The sequence below is a fragment of the Stylophora pistillata genome, chromosome 2 (genome assembly GCF_964205215.1).
Source record: "Stylophora pistillata chromosome 2, jaStyPist1.2, whole genome shotgun sequence".
Classification (NCBI taxonomy): domain Eukaryota; kingdom Metazoa; phylum Cnidaria; class Anthozoa; order Scleractinia; family Pocilloporidae; genus Stylophora; species Stylophora pistillata.
Genome location: NC_142520.1, coordinates 13270686 through 13290129, shown reverse-complemented (window position 1 = coordinate 13290129; position 19444 = coordinate 13270686). Strand labels below are relative to the sequence as shown.

At 38.3% G+C, this 19444-nt stretch overlaps 2 protein-coding genes across 3 annotated transcripts; both read left to right on the top strand.

Annotated features, from left to right (window-relative positions):
• The first annotated feature begins 1724 nt into the window (after nt 1-1724).
• Nucleotides 1725-11547, top strand: LOC148737221 (uromodulin-like). 2 transcript variants are annotated; one of them, XM_088749045.1, is made up of 6 exons: nt 1725-1843; nt 5235-5601; nt 6095-6241; nt 7099-7221; nt 8106-8246; nt 8805-11546. In XM_088749045.1, the coding sequence occupies exons 2-6, from the start codon at nt 5301-5303 to the stop codon at nt 9167-9169; spliced, it is 1077 nt and encodes a 358-aa protein (XP_088605171.1). In that variant the 5' UTR covers nt 1725-1843; nt 5235-5300; the 3' UTR covers nt 9170-11546. The 2 variants fall into 2 exon arrangements, with proteins under 2 accessions (XP_088605171.1, XP_088605172.1); XM_088749046.1 differs by lacking the exon at nt 1725-1843 and adding an exon at nt 2730-3047 and having other exon boundaries at nt 8805-11547.
• Nucleotides 11548-14612: 3065 nt separating this feature from the next.
• LOC148737220 (uncharacterized) lies at nt 14613-19222 on the top strand. Its single transcript, XM_088749282.1, has 5 exons — nt 14613-14738; nt 17171-17436; nt 18445-18559; nt 18693-18815; nt 19188-19222. Exons 1-5 carry the CDS (start codon nt 14648-14650, stop codon nt 19220-19222), a joined length of 630 nt encoding a protein of 209 aa, XP_088605408.1. The 5' UTR covers nt 14613-14647.
• Nucleotides 19223-19444: the final 222 nt, after the last annotated feature.

The window sequence follows — 19444 nt, the reverse complement described above, 5'->3', positions numbered from 1 at the left end:
TACAACTCAACAATCACACCATCCTTCGTGTCCTTGTTATGCACCATCTATTTCTGAGAAAATGACTGAGTCGTTCGAACTGTAACCATACTCCGCGTTCACATAAAAAATAATTATTTTTTGCTTGAGGGGAGGGGGGTGTGGGGAAAGGAAGATTTGGAGGGATTACATGGTTTTGAATGCGAACGGAGCGGTGAAACAGTCGTTGTCAACAGATTATAAAGGAGGAATATGGAAGTTGACTGTCCATGAGGAACGAGCATTAGAATACTACGGAGCCTTAGGAAGGAGGGGGGGGGGAGGGAAATCATGTTAACTTTATTGTCTCACAACCTTAAATGACTCCCCCTTTCCTTCTCCCTTCCCCCTCCCCCCCTCCGAAAGAGCAATGACTGATGTAATAAGTGTTAAGTGCGGAAATAAAAGCTGCTCTCGAATGCACGCAACACTTACCTACACAAAACCCGCATCGGAAACGATGAAATTTTTGGAAACACCGAAGGATTTAATTAACCCTAATTCCCCCTTCCTGAGTTGCATGAATCATTCCTCCTACGATTTGCCACACAACTCTTATGATCTAAGTTTGAGAAAGTCGGTGTTGTAGTAACTTATAACTTCCTAGCTAATATTTTCTTTGTTCTCGTCTCCTGTTTGCTTGATATTGCATGGATATTGTAAGGAGAAATTCTTTGTTCATCATGGCATCTCAATGGCTAAATAAATAAGATCGGCACCTGTCGCGTGTGTTTGTAGCCCTGTTCTCCACAATAGTCAGGCTTTGAGTCGTTCATTTTGTTTTAAAACACTCTCTGATAGAGTCCGTAAAATCAGCTTAAAACAGATCGGAACAACGAGTAAATTTAAGAAATCCAATGTTGGGTTATCGCGGTCTGTACCCTTATCGACAATAGTGTTCGTCATTACAGTGGTCAAAATGTTGTGCACTCACGAAGCGCAGCCGAGTGAGTCGGCCAAAAAATTTGACTACTGGGATGACAAATATCGTTGTCGATGAGGGTACAGACCACGCCAAACCACTGCTGATTTGATTCTTTTTTACCACGATGTCAAATAAAACGATTCTATCAGTGCGTGACGCGCTGCGTGACCCCTTGACGCTAGCAGCGTTGTCTGTACTAGTTTATCGACAGCAGCCTGGGAATTAGCGAAAAGTAATGAGACCTTTATCCAGCAGGCAGTTTGGAAGAAAAAAAAAAATTTTAAGCTCCATTAGTAATGTCCTGCTGAGTAAATGATTGTTCCAGTTATTTTAACGTTAGACCTCGAGCCATTTTAAGAATTATGTATGCTGATAATTGTTAGCACATTCAGGAATTGTATAATTTATGTTTGTTTGATTTATGACGTACCATTAGCCTTCACATTCGATTTCGTTCCATTTGCAATCCTCTAATTAACATAATTTGAATTAGTATCTATAAAGAAAAATAATTCTATGACCAACACCTGATCTGCCTACGCAAAATTAAACTCTCCGTGGGAAACATTTGGTGCTATTTTTCAGGTAGCCTGGACCACATTTTGTTAAATTTCTAATCGCCGAGAATGTCTCAAAGTTTAGAAAACCAAAATGAATTTAATATGTTGCAATATACACATTCTCAGCTTGTTCATCTCCATTCCCTTCTTACATATTGCTGCGATGAATTATTTATTACTCTTTCACCTGTGTTAGCTTTTAGAGCCACTCATTTTCAATTCTCGTTAATGCGTAATTGTTGTAGTCTAGATAATTCGTCGTTGTGCGAAAATATATCAAATTTTAAAGGGATTCACCTCTACGAAAAGATCTTGGTCAAATTCCGTTCAGTGGAGCAAGGTTAGCGCTTTTGATTCTAAGATTTACTGCAGTGTCCGCATTGTTTTTAAATTTTCTTCATTTTCATTTCAAGTATAGCGCACCCTCTTTTTTCCTTTTGTTAGTCAAAGTGTCGGAAAAATATTTTAACTTCGGAAAATGTTACGATTAAGCTATGGCTGCGCAGAAAAGTCTTCAGATTTTGCTGAGGCATTGCAAAAGTGTTTTTGATCATTGTTAGATTGAAAATATAACATGTAAACTAAGGTCCAATAATCGGTCTTAGTTACGTTTGTATGTGCCACACAGATAAGGCGTGATGATAATATTTGAAACTTTATTTTTAAAGTAGACGACTAGCTATGTCGCCCTCTTCTTAAACAACCGTCTTGAACTGTCGGTAATGGTCGCTCAATTTGAAGCATAGATAATATATGAACGAATTGAGTTATCAAATTGGAATTTTGAGTTTTTAATTTGGAATCTTTGACTCGATAATTTGCGTATTTCTTTCGGTTGACCCAAACAACAATCATGTTCTCTGACACTATATAGTACTCTACTAACCGTATAACATGACAGTTTACTGCGATGTTTTAATTAAAGAGGGAGAGGAAAGACAAAACAAAACAAAACAAAATTAAAAAAAACAAAACAAAACAAAACAGAAAAAAGGAAATAATCTAAAGTGCGTCACTCTACGGTCGCGGGATTCACATCAATGTGAACCGCACGTCTTTATCCGTCGAGTCCCGAGAATGAATCGGATGACTCAAACCAAGGCCTCTATAATTTTCACTTTTATCCACAAACTGAATCCAAAAATTGTTTTAACACAATCGCAAACATAAAAACCAATGTTAGTAAAAAGAACGTCACTACAACACAAATTCGTCTAAAAATAGCCACAATTAGAGCGTGCTTGTAGCCAATTACAAGTAAGATATTTACATCCGTCAGAGCAACAATGCAGCATCTTCATTTTGATGACACCTAAGTGCCTTATAAAAGTTAAAGTCATCCTCAAGTTACAGATGATCCTCTCTGATAAAAATGCATTTGAAAAGAGTAAAAACTTCAGGTTTCAAAAGGATTTGAGCCAAGTCTAACCTGCGGATGATAATTAACAACTAACCGCCGACGTGGAATTCGAAGTGGCTAATGGCGGATCTTTGCTGAGCCACGAAAGGGGTGAGGTAAATAACCGCTAACCTCCGGCACTGAGGTGAATAGTCGTTTCAATACACCAAAACAGTGAGATAATATAGCACAAAACGATTATTTTTATCCATTTATCCTACAACGGTTCCGATATTTTTGGGTGCAAATCCCGCGCGCTTTGTTCGGTGGTGAATAGCTGTCTCAGTATATACTGACAAAGTAAGATATATACACCACCAAAAATTAATTTGAGTGATTTCTTCGCTTGTCACGGATGCAAACCGGGACTCCATTTTTTCCCGAGTTGCTGGGAGGTAAATAGCAAAGGATATTCGGAGTTTGACTAGCCAATCAGAGCGTGCCTTCAACGCTATCCACTGTTTTAGTATATACTAACAAAGGATATCAGCAGTTTGAGTAGCCGATCAGAGCCCACTTTCGACGCTATCCGCAGTTTTAGTATATACTGACAACTGATTAGTCTCCTTCCCAGCCTTGGGGGAGGGAGCGTTGCGTGACGAGCCGAAACTGCGGTTGCGAAGGAGACTAACAACTGATGTATCTCAGTGGATTCCTCAGAGGGAACAAAGAAACCACAAAAGCTGTCATAATTTTAAGCTCCGATTAAGTCCTTACTTGAAGTTAATTCTTGCTTCTTTAGTTGTGTTGTCAACAAGATGTGAAAAGAGATACTGACAGACTGCTTTAATTATATGCATTCCCTTACCATACCTTTTATTTTCAACATTGTTATCATTATCATAATTGTTATCATTATCAACATTATTTGTTTTGCCTGGGAATATATGAAAATCATATATGAAAATCATACATGAAAATTATATATTTGAACTGCGGGTTTAGAAATGAATATATAAGCCATCTTCGCAGCAATAAACAATACTTGAAGAGTAGTCAAAATAGGGCACAAAAATATCAGGCCTATACGGGATTTTAAACCCACTACCTCTGCGATACCGGTGCAGTGCTCTACCGAATGAGCTAACAAGCAATCTGGGAGTTGGTAATCATGATGTTTCGTTATAAACCCGTGAAGTGATGAATAAATGACTGTGAAAATATAAAATTCATATGCGTAAGAAGTGTTCGTTACTGCGAAGATTGCTTTGATATTTCTTTGGCAACCCGCCGTTCACATATATATTATTTTGTTCGCTCCTATCCATATACACAGTCAATTTCGACTAGAATTTAGCAGGTGATATGTCGGGGAAGCATCTTCCTTTAAATTACTTATATCTGTTTTGTAATGGAAAAAAACTGTACCACTTGATTTGAGAGTGGTCTACAAACTTTGCAATAAATTTCCGAATAATATCCAATTTCCAATAAATTTCCGAATAAGATCCTATTTCTTGAAGTCAAAACGTGGCAACATTTCCTCCTCGACTTTTCTTTCGTGGTGAGAAAATGTGAAGAGTCAACATTTCAAGTAGACAATTTGAAAGATCCTAGAATATTTCTCGTTCTTTTCGGCGTTCACAGCATCGTCTTGGAATTCGTCCCCTGTGGTGCCATTTCTCAGGACAAGAAGATATTTCAGTTTTCTATGGGTTTATCAGCACAACAAACGATAGCCGTTTCAGCCAATCAAAGCACACATTCTTATTAATACTAATAAGTAACAGGGACTTAGAGACACTTTGGCTACAGTGGCAATAGAAAAGCGGCGAAACAAGAGACTATTGATGAGCAGAAAATAATAGCCCCGCATGCTACTTTCTTCGATCACGTCTCGATGTTAATCATAACGTTGCCTGCATAAGATATACTATGCAAGAGCCGTTGGAGCTGTAAAAAAGGCATGGATAATGTAGTTTCCTCTTTCTAGTCGATAATTTTTTAGACGTCGCCGTCTTGACTACTTATATTTTTTTAACTTGTTGTCTAAGAGAAACCGACGTGTAATTATTCGCTAAAAATGAAAGGAGCTTGCTCACGCAGTGTAGTCGAGATCTCAGTTTATTTCTGTTCACGTGATAAGAAGTGGTTTCTTCGAAACCCCGATAATCCGATGCTATGCCGCTACCTAAGGTACTTAGCTTCAGTTTCACGTAATTCTAACGGTACCATTTTCAAAGTCTATTATATTCCTTCTCTACTTTCTATTCTTCTCTAAATATGGCCGGAAAACTTTGCACAGCTTTAATAGGTAAACCGTTAACGGTACGATTTTATTATTTCCTTCTCTTCTTTTTATTCTTCTCTGAATATGGAACACTTTGCACAGCTCCAACTGGGAAACCTCTAACGTTACCATCTTTAGAGTAAAAAGACTTGCCCAATTGGCCCAAGGATGACTCTTCTCGTCGTAACTTTGTTCGTTGTCCACCTGCTGCCTGCAACAGCCGCTAATCAATGTGAACAAGAATATTCCATTTTCGGCATGATGTTAACAAGACACATTTATAAGACGATAAAGATTTCTAGCCCATTGGAGTGTCATCAAGCTTGTAAGGATGATGAGAGCTGTCAGAGCCTTAACTATGTCTTCGGTGAAGGTGGCTGTGAGTTAAATGACCGCACAAACAAGGCTAGACCTGAGGATTTTGTGCCAGATTCATCCCGGTATTATCTTACACGATACAAGAATAGGGGTGAGGTTTGTTTGTTTGTTTTCTTATACATACTATAAAAATGTAGCCAATCAAAATACGAAGATATATAGATCCGTCGGCATATTCTATGGTATTACACGATGCCATTATGCCAGCAAGGCGCTAGATTAGGAGACCGGACATGTGTGAGCATCTTTGTACCGCAAAGCAGTTCATTAGAAAGGCCTGTTACATAATTTTACAAACAATACATCATGTGTACTTTTTTCTCTCCCAGTTCTTTTTCTTCAGGCACTTTCTTTGGGAGGGCCTCAATGGGTTAATCGCTTTTACGGTTAACGGTTAAGATTTTTGCCTTTTTACGGCTAATGGTCAATTTCTTATTGTTGTGCTAAAAAGGAAAAAAAAAATACGGTTGACTTTACGTACGACATACGCGGCTAAAATTTGTTAGTTTTTTTCGCTGCTTTGCGGCTTCTAGACCCTCCTGCCAGTTTCCTTCATAATTCTTATCCGTTTTATATTTTTGCAGTCCCTCTCGGATCCATACCTGAGCTTCCTGCGGAGACATGTAAAGAAATCAAATTGAGTGAAGGTCACGCAGTCAGTGGCAAATATTGGCTTAATTCTATTGTATCTGGAAAATCCGTTCTTGCTCAATGTGATATGGAGACAGAAGGCAAGTTAAACAGGACACAACACCTGTCTATTGTCTTACCCGCGCATAGATTTACTTTTGAAGAGCGCCACGTTGGTGCATTTTCTACAAGAGAGATTTAGCAGTGACCACGTGACCTTGTTTTTCCGCGAGTTTTTCACGTTTGCTGTGTACTTAAGGTTTTTCTTCTTATTCTCTCACAGAGTGGAAGTTAATTATCGTAAAAAGGCTACAAAAAGTATTCATTGTAAGTCAAGGGCGCCTTCAAATCCACCATAACGTGAAGTTACGCGAGGCCATAGCTGCAAGGTTCACGCTTTTTTACGCGGAACGTGAAAGGGCATGCTAAATCGGTGCTAAATCTCTCTGTTCAGATATTCGGCTGCGCATGACTTTTTGAAATATATCGGGACTTCTGAAATTTTACTGCTACGTATTAATTATTAATTTTTATGGGACAGTTTAGCTGAGCGCGAGCTGAAGTTTGGGAAGAAGGTAAGGTTTTTCAACGTACGTGATTACGGCGAAGTTCGATAAGGCTCTCAGAGAACTTCTAAGTTCAATCAGTTGTGTTATTGTAGTATGCTTGGAGGGCTGAGAATTAAGTACTGAGGATGTCTTTACATCGCTATGCTACTATAGAATGTTTTCCAGTTACACTGCTATCAACAGAAACCTCTCCTTTAATGCATCTCTGTAGCATGAGCTATTGAAAAAAAATAATGCTGCCATTACTTTTGCATCTGTCTGGAAGTCTCAGAGGCGCTCCTTGTATATAAATATAAAAATGCTTCATAGTGAGAGAGTAATCTCTTAACTGCCCAATACAACATGGAAAGTCTGCATGCCTGTAATGTTTTTGCAAATTGCCTCATCAGATGTTGACGAGTGCAGCGCTGACGTCCATATTTGTGGCTCTAATGCAAACTGCACAAACACCAACGGTTCATATCACTGTACCTGTTATTCTGGCTTCACTAAAAGTGGAAAAAAATGTGTTGGTAAGGACAATATGTACAGATTACTTTTGAACTTAGTTTCACTTTTGTGTGTGGCACGCAGACGAGGCTTACCTGCTGCAGAGCACCGCTGATTTTATAGGCAGTGCCCCTCATGCAAGTTGACTCAATTTCCTTCGCTCGATCTTCATCTACCTTTCTGCTTTCCGTAAAGTACCACCACTCTCTCTGTCGAGTTCCCCTCCAGGCCATAGTGTTCCATCCGAGGATGACTATTGACAGGGCTGATTTGTTCCTCAAATGTGCCCATTTCCATCTCTTTTGCTATAATTTGCGAATCAGTTCTTCACGTATATGAGTTTCATTATCTAGTTTCCCTTTTTCATATTATTTTATTGGTTGATAATCAAATACTGTAACAAACCCATGCCATATTTCCTATAAGGGTAGTTTTGAACTCTATTCAAGAGGGAAATAATTTTCACCTCCCACCACTTTTGGCTTTTCCGTGATCCCCAGGAGCATATATATTTAAAGAAAGCTGGAAACTAATTTGACTTATCTGTCATGGCAAAGAACAGTTTTGTTATCCATATAGATTAGTGGTACCATAGAAATGGCAAAAAATGATTGAATGTTTTTAAAATTTAGGCGAACATACATAGAGGAGGATTAGACCGATTAAATCTTCCATGTTCCCACAGATTTTTCTCTTCAAAGAAATAAATATCTTACATTAATTCCCAAGGAAGTTCGTTTTTATCCTTTACAGAGAAAAGTTTATCTGCCGATCAGACAATTTAAAACCAGTTTGATCTTTGTCCCTTTGTTTTGCACAAAGGAGATGATAAAAAGTCTTAACTTAGATAATTCTGTTTATGAAATGTACAGTATAAACACTCAAGTAACTTTTTTATATTTCACAGATATTGATGAATGTGCAGTTGGCGTTCACAGTTGTCTCGATGGAACAGCTACGTGCACAAATACTATTGGATCTTACAACTGTTCTTGTAACCATGGTTACGTAGGGGACGGAAGGACAAGTTGTTACGTAGAGTCGGCTGGTCAGTTAGTTTTTTTTTTCTTACAATGAATGAGAAAAGATACGACTTAAATGGAAATACCGCGTCCTGGTTAGCTCAATTGGCAGAGCGCCGGACTATTGCGAGGGAGGCCGAGGGTTCAAGTCCCGGCCGGATCAACACTCAGGGTCTTAAAATAACTGAGGAGAATTTTCTACCTTTCTATGATGTTAAGAAATGGATAGATATTCTAGTCTTCTCGGATAAGGACGAATAAACCGTAGGCTCCGTCTCCTGCAGAGTTAGGGGGTAGGAGACGTTAATTTCCCACGCACGAGATTACTGTGTGGTGGATGTCCTCCCATTGGGGTGGGATGGGTGGATTTACTGGGCCCGCAGTAATTGGCACAAGTGGTTTCGGTGTCCCTGCCTATCGGTGAATCTAACAAATTAATAAATTAAATTAAATACCTAAAGAGTATTTAAAGAAAAGTCAATAAGAATACAAGACTGATAAAAAAGGAAAGGAAAAGGATAAAATGAGCCCAAACGATAATTAGGTAGCGTTAGTGTAACTGTTTTGTCTGTTTTCTTTAACAGAATGCCAAAATCCAGCAAGCCTTACAGATGCTAACAGGAAAGAAACGTACACTGGAGTTCTTTTATGCGACAGTTCACTCGGTCCAAATTGGTTTCGTTTCCAGGGAGCAGCTGGAAATAAAATGGCTACCACATGTGTTCCAACCAGGCGCTGTGGAACTGATGCCACTGGCTGGTTAAACGGGGCCCATCCTACGGTGAGCGAGGGTATAGTCACAAGGCAGGTCTGTTTTCATTGGTCAGGAGGATGTTGTAATTGGTCCATCAACATCCAAGTAAGGAATTGCAGTGGATATTTTGTGTATTACATCAGCGGCACGCCTCCAGTGCATCCGTGTCATTTGCGATATTGTGGTGCTGATTAGAGAAAGAAATACTGGGACCGTTTAGCTTGTAGAGTGAGCAAAATAGATTTGCCACAAATCCTCTTCTGATTTCATCCTCAAGCAATTTGCTTATCACTCTGAAGCGAAGGAAGCCCTGATTAATAATAATTTTTTTTTTTTTAAGTCCCAGCCATTTTTATTTTTATGGAGAGGTTAGAGTGTATAATTTGTTTGAGATCAATAAGCCAAAACAGTGGAGAAACTATTTATCAGCAGCTAATTTTTGAAATAAGATAATGAGAGGTAAAAATCAAAATTACGACTAAGAGAGTCTCAATGAGATTAATAGCTAAAAGTCTAGCTGTTAGGCGTCAAAATTCACAAATTCTAACTTCTAGTCGTACACGATGGGTTAACTGTAAAAATACTTCTGGCAACCGCAAAGGAAATAATTTAACCGTAAACCGTAAAATGGCCATCACTCCATCATGAGACCAACGACTAAGGTGTAAATTTGAAAACGTTTTCCTACGTGTAAAAGTAAATAGACGTCCGAAATCATTCTTCTTTTCTCTTTAACTCGGTTGTTGAAAAGTATTCTTTTGTCGATGGCCGTTTAAAAGGAAAACATCTATGCCAATCCATGTTTCATTTTTTAATCACAAATCAGTTTTACTATAAAAATAGCCACAGCAGTTCTAACAACCTCATCGTATCATTTGCATACTTGTGTACTTTTTTTTTCTAAGGAAAGAAAAGTCGAATAAAAAAGAGTCAGTGAAACTGTGAAAACTATATTCTTTTGTAAACCGAACATGGTCACCCGTTGAAAAACCTGAAAATGGTTTGGCAGTTAATTTCTCTACTGGGTTGAAAGGCCCAGGCAATGTTGTTATTGCTGAAGAATGGAACCCAATATTCCCTTCACCGCCTCTATTCAAACATATAGTTCGGTAATTTAATCTCCTGTGATTAAGGTATTTTGCTCTCCCAGATAAAATGTAATCTGCATCTAAATTTTTTACAAGCTCAGCGCTAAAAACAGGGATTTTACTAAATCTAGATTAGAACTTACAATGAAATAAATTTTATTTGATTTGCGGATGAAAATGAAGCAAACTGATCCTCACCGGTGAAAGACAACTTTAGCGATGCGTAAAAAACGCCTACCAGGATCATTTCATCCACAGGAAAAATGAAATTTATTTCACGTCTTTCAGTGTAAATTGTTATAAAGTTTTGTACGGAAAGAAGAACTTAATACATTACAATTTTCGTCGCTCTCAGCGTGAGGCTAGTTGTACCCATCTTAATCGAAAGACAAAAATTAAACTTTTCGCTTTAACCATTTTTACTTGATATAAGTTGTTACCATGCGTGATTCTGTATATGAAAGAATAAATTAAAGACATTCTCTGTAGCCCCTATATGGTAACAGAACTGAGTTGAGTCCAAGTCGGCCCGTAATCATCGGACGAACGCGAAGAGGGAGTCTAGTCTGCTAATCGTTCTTTTGGTGACAGGACAGAATTGGACGACGCGAAGTCCTGTTACCAATTAATCTAAACTATGACAAAATTTGAGAGAGAAACTAGACATCGGTTATACGTTTTCATGAAATAACAACAGTTAACTCCGCAAAATGGGCGACAGTAGCGCGCGCACATGACGCGTATTGTCCACTTACACAGGCATGAAGTGTCAACTGTCCTATGACACTAACCGATGAGAAGGAGGACGCGTACATTGTCTTATTAGTGCTCAAATCGGGCTGGTGATGACCTATTACGCTCGAGAATTTCGTTATAGTTTTGATTACTGTTAGAACATTACTCCGACGATACTGGTTAAATTTTACCCCCATAGGGAATAAATTATTTTATGCAGTTAGCTACGCCTCATAATGTTTACTACTAAGGGTCAGTTTACATACGGGATTCTTAGTGATGAGTACTCAAGTCCATAGAGGCCAAGTTTCAGGCCTCTTTTTCTCAGCTTTAGTGCTAAAACGTTTTTCCCTCTCTCTTTCTTCTCAAGGCAGCTCATTCATTTTGGGTATGGTGTAGGTTCTCCCTCACCTTTGCTGGAAATAAATAACAACTCTAGATAATACAATTCAGTTGAGTTGTTAGCAAATGAACGGACGCGATTGTAGAAAAGATAAGGGAAAGTCTTGATGTAATTTTTGCAACTTATTCCCAGCATGATTCCACCAAAGTGCTGTGAACTTCTGCCGCCGGAGTAGAAACCATCTACTTTACCTCCTAAAACAATAATGAAAAAATAATAGGAGGGATATATCCAATGACTGTCTCTTCTTTTCAACATAGATTGACTGAAAAGGGGTACAGGATTTAGCTGAATTTCCATGGTTTAAGGTGTGCTTGAAAGCTTTTACCTAATTAAAACAAACTAAAACGAAGTGTTTGAGAAGTAAGCTAACACGATAACGATTAGGAATAAAAGTGGGACTGAAATACAACTGTATGTGTCTGCTCAGCTGAATTACTAATATTAGCAATATGCGTGCCTTGTCCGTCGCTTCCCCGCTGACCATGAATTGTTGTGCTCGTACTAGCATCACATCCTTCAGGTCTGAAAGTGACCGTTTCTATCCCTCCTTCGGCTCCTGCGATTATAAAAGGCGCATTGTCAGTTTCTCTCACTACGAAGGTGCCTCCGCCTCCTCCTGCTGAATTACAGACGTTGTTGATTCCACCTCCATGACCTACAAAAATGTGGATGATCTCACTTTTAGTTAAAGAGAAATTACCGATCCTTCTTACACCTCTCCCTCGGTATTCACCATTGTTACTGGATAATCCGGAAGTGACAACTCAGCAGTGAGACGTCAATTTCTGATATGATGCTGCGAGGACACGCTTTTAAGACGATCACTAGAGCAGCATATGTTGTTGTGTGTTTAAGAGAATGTCATGGTGACATGACATGCCAAAGCTTCAACTACGTCCTTACTCAAGACAAGAGTGAGCTGAGTAACCGCACCAAAGAAGCCATACCTAAAGATTTTATACCCAACTCTGAGAGATATTACTTCAGACGAGGTATCAACAGAGGTGAGTCCTCTGAAAGCGAAACTATTTACATGCAGGTTAAAGGGGGTAGCTGGAGGAGGGAGTATTACTAGATAATTCGGTTTTGTCAACTGAGTTATTAACGTAAATTGGATTTAGATGCTCTTTATGTTGGTAAACCTGCCTTATTAACCACTCGGTTAATAATATCAAATTATTTACATAGTGAACTGTCTTGGATGGGAATGATGCTGCGCTATTTTCTTACCTTCCAGTTCAACTTGGTTCAATTAAAAAGCTGGCAGCTGATTCGTGCAAAGAGATCAACGCAAGTGAATGAGGACAAGAGGTCAGCAGCAAATACTTGCTGAGTCTACAGCCGCGCACCTTATATTTGAAGAAAGCAAATACTGCCATGTAAAGCCACGTCTGAAATCATTGCACTGGTTTCCCGTCAGATACAGAATAATCTTTAGAGTGCTTTTAATTACTTTTAAAGCTAACCACGGTCTGGCGCCCGTCTATATTAACGAATTAATCTCAATTAGAGATGTATCATCAAGCAGATACTCGGGCGTCCTGGGTCCAGCAACTGATATCGATTCGTTTAAACTGATGCATTCGAGTATTAAGCCTCATCATGGCTTGATCACAAGTAACGCCAACTGACAGTCATGCTCATTGGTCCAGCAAGTTTAATTATGAGCATCCGGCAATCTCAGGCGAAGCGGACTGGAGGGAGGGGGTGGGGCTAGGGTTAGCACGAGGGAGAGGTGGGATGGGGAAGGAGGCCAAGTGTGTCATTCATTTGTCCGATGCAAGCTATATTATATGTTTAAGTCGTGATCAAGTAAAATAGTGATTGATAGCTATAGAAGCGGCCATAGAATAGAAAAATCAAGACATCAGTTTCGATGCCTCATTAGCGCCACTCGTGAAAATAAAGGATAAAGTTGTAGGCAGAATTTCCGTGCACCAAAAATGAGAAAAATGCTGTTGAAATACTTTGCGTGATGTAACAAAGCGGAAGTATATCTGAGATCACGTATGAATGGCTGTACACAAGCTTCTGCCAGAAAGGAAGTTTTCAAATGGAGATGGTAGAAATCCTTTCCACTCTTGCTTGAGAAACATTTTAAAGCGCTACAGCTAACTCGTACATAAACTAATACTTTCGACTTTGAAAGCTTCAAATAGAATATATCTGGTATCTGGTACATGAACTCTCTCGAACTTTCAAGTTTTGACTCTTTAGTCATTCAACACACCAGATGTTCATGAAATGATAGTCTTAACTCCCGAATACCAAATTAAATGTGAGCATGAAAAACAAAACATGTCGTCAAGTCAGTTTATAAAAACACTGAGAAAATATCGGGACCTAAACGATCCGTTAAGATCACCGATCACTTCACGTGCACCTCCGCCAATGCAATCTATTGCATAACTTGCACTTATTGCAAAAAGATTTACATCGGTGAAACAGGCAGAAGACTAATTGACCGATTCCGAGAACACCTTCGCGACGTGGAGAGGAATGACAAGGACACATCGAAACCAGTCGCTAGGCATTTGAATTTACTTAATCATTCTAAGGAACATATGGCAATCTGCGGTCTTTCCTTGCACTTAGGTAGCACGGAAAGCCGTAAAACTCTCGAACAAAAGCTCATCTTTCAAACCGGCAGTCTAAAAATCCCACAGGCATTAACGAACGCTTTACATTCCACTAATTTATTCGTGTTTTTCTCGTTGCCATGTTCCCACCAATAACGTAGCTCCATTTTCTGCCTTTAACAGCACACACAACCCACAATTCCTCTATTCGCTCAGAAGAAGGGCTAACACTCGAAACGACAGCTTTTATAATCGTAACGGTGGCCAATTTACCATTTCAACTTTGTTGATATATTCAAATTATTTCGATACCCCCACCGACGCAGCCCCACACAGTTTCTCTAGAAACTATCAGCCTTTATAAAAATATGGTATCGTTTTGACTTCAACCTAGAATACAAAAGACGCAGCTTATACAAGATGAACCCATCTCGGGAGTTGCTAGTTGAACCTTGCTGGAAGAAGTTACATAACGATAATAATTATGGTTAAAGCAATTACAATGATGATGATAGTAACTTGAAATAGTGTAAAAAGGACAAAATTTCTGCCGCAGCTCTCTGTTTTTTTATTAATTTTTCGTTGTTTTAATCCCTGTTTTAGTCAATTTGTTTGCGCATTAAGCCAAAAGGAGAGACCAATCAGTGAACAGTTCCATGCCAAAAGGGCGTGAGAGGAACTTTATAAACAGGAAGATTGAGAAAACTCCCGGTTAATAATGAATCATGTTGAGAAGTATTTAAATAATAATAATAATAATAGTAATAAACAGAAAGATTGAGTACAACTTTTTGTTAATAATTAATCACGATTAAACATATTTGAATACTCTCCGTAAAACTTCGTTTTTCTTCAGACTCTGAAGATGAAGTGTCGTCGCTTCCCGATGTTTTCTTTCCTATTTCTTTTTTTTCTATATGGAGGCTGGTTTTATGCCCTTACATTTGCAAACCATGGTGAGTTTACTTGAACACTCTATAGTGTGGGTTAGATGAAGGATTATATTAATTTTTCATGGCAGCTTTAATGTAACATGTTTTAAACTTTCTTGGTTGTTTCTTTGGTTTCTTTTGGCGGGAGATGCGGTTGCACTTCGGTCATTGCTTTCGATTTCAGATCGAAAGCTCTGCCTTTCGCTATCCAAAAAGTTAAAATAGGCGGTGAAAAATCGATCTAACTTCAGTTGGTTCTTGTGTTATGATTTTTTATTCATGCATCTACAGAAAAGTTGAAGACTTGCAGCTTTCAAATCAATTCTTAAGGACAATTCGTTTCACGCAATGTGGGAAGATGCCACAACTTAGCTAGGAAAGCTAACTAAACACTTTGAATATCTTATTTCAGCTCATCAATGAGGCTCAGAACTAAACTCTAACGTGAACATTTAACGTGAGCTTAGGTAAAACGAAATTGAATTTTTCTCCGGCAATTATTGCTCACCGAAATTTGAAATAAAGCGAAACACGATTTTAAGAGAGGGTAACTCCTTTTGAAACTTTCTACACAAGTTTTAATAACAACGGGCAGGGACGCCAACACGCGGCAGTTCAAATTTTGAGGAGAATTTTTCTGATCAAATCCATCATGAAACAATCAATAAAAAGATGCTAAAAAATCTATTTTTGTGGTTATTATCGACAATCCCAAAGTTTGTCCGAGGTCAGATCGGGCTCGCAGGTAAATACCGATTAATAAATGATCAGAATGTGTAAGAGACACTCTCATATGTCTAACATACGAAAACAAAAAATAATAACAGAACTTAAAGTTCCGTAAAATCTCATTTGAAGCAACAGTTTTTTAATGTTAGTCTAAGAAATGGGTGTATATGTCATTTATTTTAACTACATGAGTTTCACGAGTTTTGACTCAAACTCGCTGTCCAGGATCTGGTATCGGAAATAAAAAAGTTTTCCCTGAATCATATTTTGAAAAATAAAGAAGGGAATTGTTTGAAAATGAGCGAAGGGATTAATCCATATACAATTCCAACTAAAGATAAAGCAAATATGCGTCTATTGTAAGAATTCGTTTTGTTATATTTTCTGACCAAAAAAGATTACAGAGAATTCAAATGTCCTATAAATAGCTTTCCTTGCTGAATTTTATTAGAAACGGCAACTTGCTCGAACAAAGCAGCATTAACAATTTTAATGTCTAAGCAAAGAAAAAAACTAAGTCGTCGATAGAAGGGTTCTCATCAAGAGCAATAGAATTCAAGTAAACTGAATGCCACCCAAAACTGTTGGGAAGCATTAGATATCAACATTCATCTTGACAACAGGAATTTTACAAGTAGAAATAATCAAGTAGAAAATTAAAATTTTCTACTTGACTATTGTATTTCAAGGAGGGATACAAAAGCAAATGAGGTATTGCTATTAATTCTACAAAGAATACCAAGTGAAAAACACATCGATTATTTATGTTTTTGATTAGTTTTAAGATGAGATGTACACATGTTTCATTCCTAAACAATGCTTGGAAGATGGATTTCAATGTTTCTGCTGTCTTTAACAGTAATATAATTTACAAAGACATCACGGGAGCCATCAAGAAAATTGAGGGTCAACGAAAAACAGTTTTGTTCTTCTTTTTAACGTTTGCAACTTTTGAAGCACAGTTACCTCATGCATTAGCAATCTAAGTAATAACTTCATTGATAAAAGCAGCGAAAAAAGCAAAGCAGTTTTTTTAAAAAAGAAACCTGGTTTAGGGAAACAAGGAATGCAAATCGAATATTTTATCATTATTCTCTCGTAGACTTTGAGTAAAATAGAGGTTTGGAGAAATGGATCATTACTGCGAGTACCTAAAATGCTGTTTCGATCAACTAGTCTGAATGGGAGATATTTTAAAATGATTCATAACAAGATAAAAACTGCTAGAAGTCAGTAAAAAAAAAAAAAAAAAATTAAACAATCTATAATCTATAATCTTCGTGAGACAAACGATTAGACGTTCATTTACGCTTTTTTTTTATCTTTGCAACGTTGTCTAGTAAGATGAGATGTCATAACCTGCCTCGGACGTTCGCAAACCCCAGAGGTTGCGAGCTTTTGAATGATCTCGTCCCATTCCTATTAATCCATTTCTGTTCGAAAATGTATAAAAGCTAAAATACTAAATCGAAAAAACGCAGATATGCCGACCTACGCCGAACCAAAGGCTGACAATTTAGTACAAGAGCGAGTTTTTTGGCAGATAGCATAGAATCTGAATGGGAACTCTCAGCTGATGCGGTTGATATCCATTGAATTTTTAAAATCCACGATTCCTTAACTTTACTTTGTTGTAGTCACATGTTTTCAGAATTTCTTTTTTTGCCAACTCACACAAGCCGATCCGTAAACCAATCAAAATCTCTCTACTCCTGTCTAATATACAGATAGCTGTCGGAGACTCAAGTTTCTGGAAGTCAGAGATGGATATGCATTGGTGGGCCATGCCGTTAAAAACATTTCATTACAAGTCGGAATGCATATGCATAGTCACTGTAAAAATGGGTGCAGTATGGAAGACAGGTGTAAATCGATCAACATGGGGCCCTCAGGAGAAAAAAAGAAAGTTTTATGTCAGTTGAGTGACTCGGACGACTTACAACACCCAAATGATCTGAAACCGATGGCAGGCTTTATATACAGGAGCACGGAAGTAATAATTAAGTTTTGTGTGTGTGTGTGTGTGTGTGTGTGTGATTGCGTGTTTGGAAACTCAGATGAAGCAATATCATTTCAAAACTTTTCAAAACGAAGTAATATGGTTATATCAACTAAGTTAAAATTGCAAATTGGCCACCGTAACGAATAAAAAAGCTGACGTTTCGAGCGTTAGCCCTTCGTCGGAGCGAATAGAGGAATTGTGCGTCCTTGTCATTCCTTTCAATGACAAGGACGCATCAAAACCAGTCGCTAGACACTTTAATTTACCCAATCATTCTAAAAAACATATGGCAATCTGCGGTCTTTCCTTACATTTAGGCAACAAGGAGAGCCGCAAAACTCTTGAACAAAAGTTTCTCTTTCAAATTGGCAGTCTTAATCCCTCAGGTATCAACGAAGGTTTCTCATTCCACTAATTTATTCGTGTTTTTCTCGCCGCCACGTTCCCACCAATGGCGTAGCTTCGCTTTCTGCATATAAATCCACATACAACCAACAATTCCTCCATTCCGTCCGACAAAGGGCTATTGCTCGAAACGTCAGCTTTTTTATTCGTTACGGTGGCCAATTTACAATTTTAACTTAGTTGATATAACCAAATTACCTTGTTACCCCCACCGACGCAGGACCACAGTTTTTTTAGAAACGTTTAGCCTTTTTTCAAAATGAGGTCTGAAAACACCTGAATCGGCCGACAAAAAAGGTGAATAAATAAATTAAAACATAAAGTTTCCCTATTACTTTCGCTCTGACTGGCTGAGACAGTCTGCTTTATCAGGGTATCGAGAAGAGATACTTTTTCTGCTTTACTTCTTTCGTCCTCTAGCCGCTTCATGCGACTTTACAACACAACAGAGAACAGTCGCGGATTCTTTATTTGATAAGCGAAAAAAGAAAAAACTCCAAGTATGCCCCGTATGGATCAAAAGTATAAATGGCTTGCATGAATAGCATCTCCGTTATTTTATGAAAAATAAGGCTCAACATCTTTCCCCATCAGAACAAGTGCTGCTTCAACATCTGCTACAACAATGCAACTTGCCTGGTTGGATTCACAAACAAGGGATACAAGTGTGTGTGTCCACCTGGCTACACGGGAGAACACTGTGAAAAAGGCAAGAGTTATTTTGCTACGATTATGCGTCTCTTTTGCATCCATTTTACCCTGATCTCTCTTACCTGCAAAAAGCTTTTATCATTTATTTCTTTTCTAATTTCACTATCAACGGAAAGAATTTGTTTCTCCAGATGTAGACGAGTTTACCACCAAAACCCACAAATTTGACGTCAATGCTGAGTGCAACAATACTGAAGGTTCTTTCAACTGCAGCTGCAAGGTTGGGTTTGATGGCGACGGCAAAAGCTGCAAAGGTAACTATGAAATTTATTCATCTAAATTGTTCCATGCATCGAAATCAGTAGATCCATAATCCTAGGTTTTTTTCTTTATATATATTTGCTCAAAACTTGACCAGCGTATCAAAAACATCAACGATTTTCACAACAAATCTGTGAATAGTAATTTTGAGGGATCAGTCGGCTGTTAGTGTGACGTTTGTCGCGTTTGGCATCCGTCGAAGTGTGCATTTTATTACGCGTTCCGTGTCTCGAGTGCTACTTCGAGTCCGGCATCAAATGATTTTCGAGTCGTGGACGGCAAATTGTGTTCTCTTAGTTTTGGTTGCAATCCTCCCTTCGTGTTTGGAGGTTAGTTAAGTTTACAATGTTTTGTTTTCTTTTTAGCACCATTATATTTTCATCCTTGGAATCATTCTTAGCATTACGTTACGTCTCGCGCCCTCTTTCTATCTAAGTAAACTCCTGTCTTTTCTAGATGATTTGTCTAAAAGAAGCCTTCCTTGTGCTGGCTAAATAATTTTTGTTGCTCTTAACATGATAGATTCAATTTGTTGAGAAATAAACACTTGCACTAAACTTTTTATTAAATGTTTTTCTCTCTTGTTAAGATGTAGACGAATGTGCGACCAATACCCACAAGT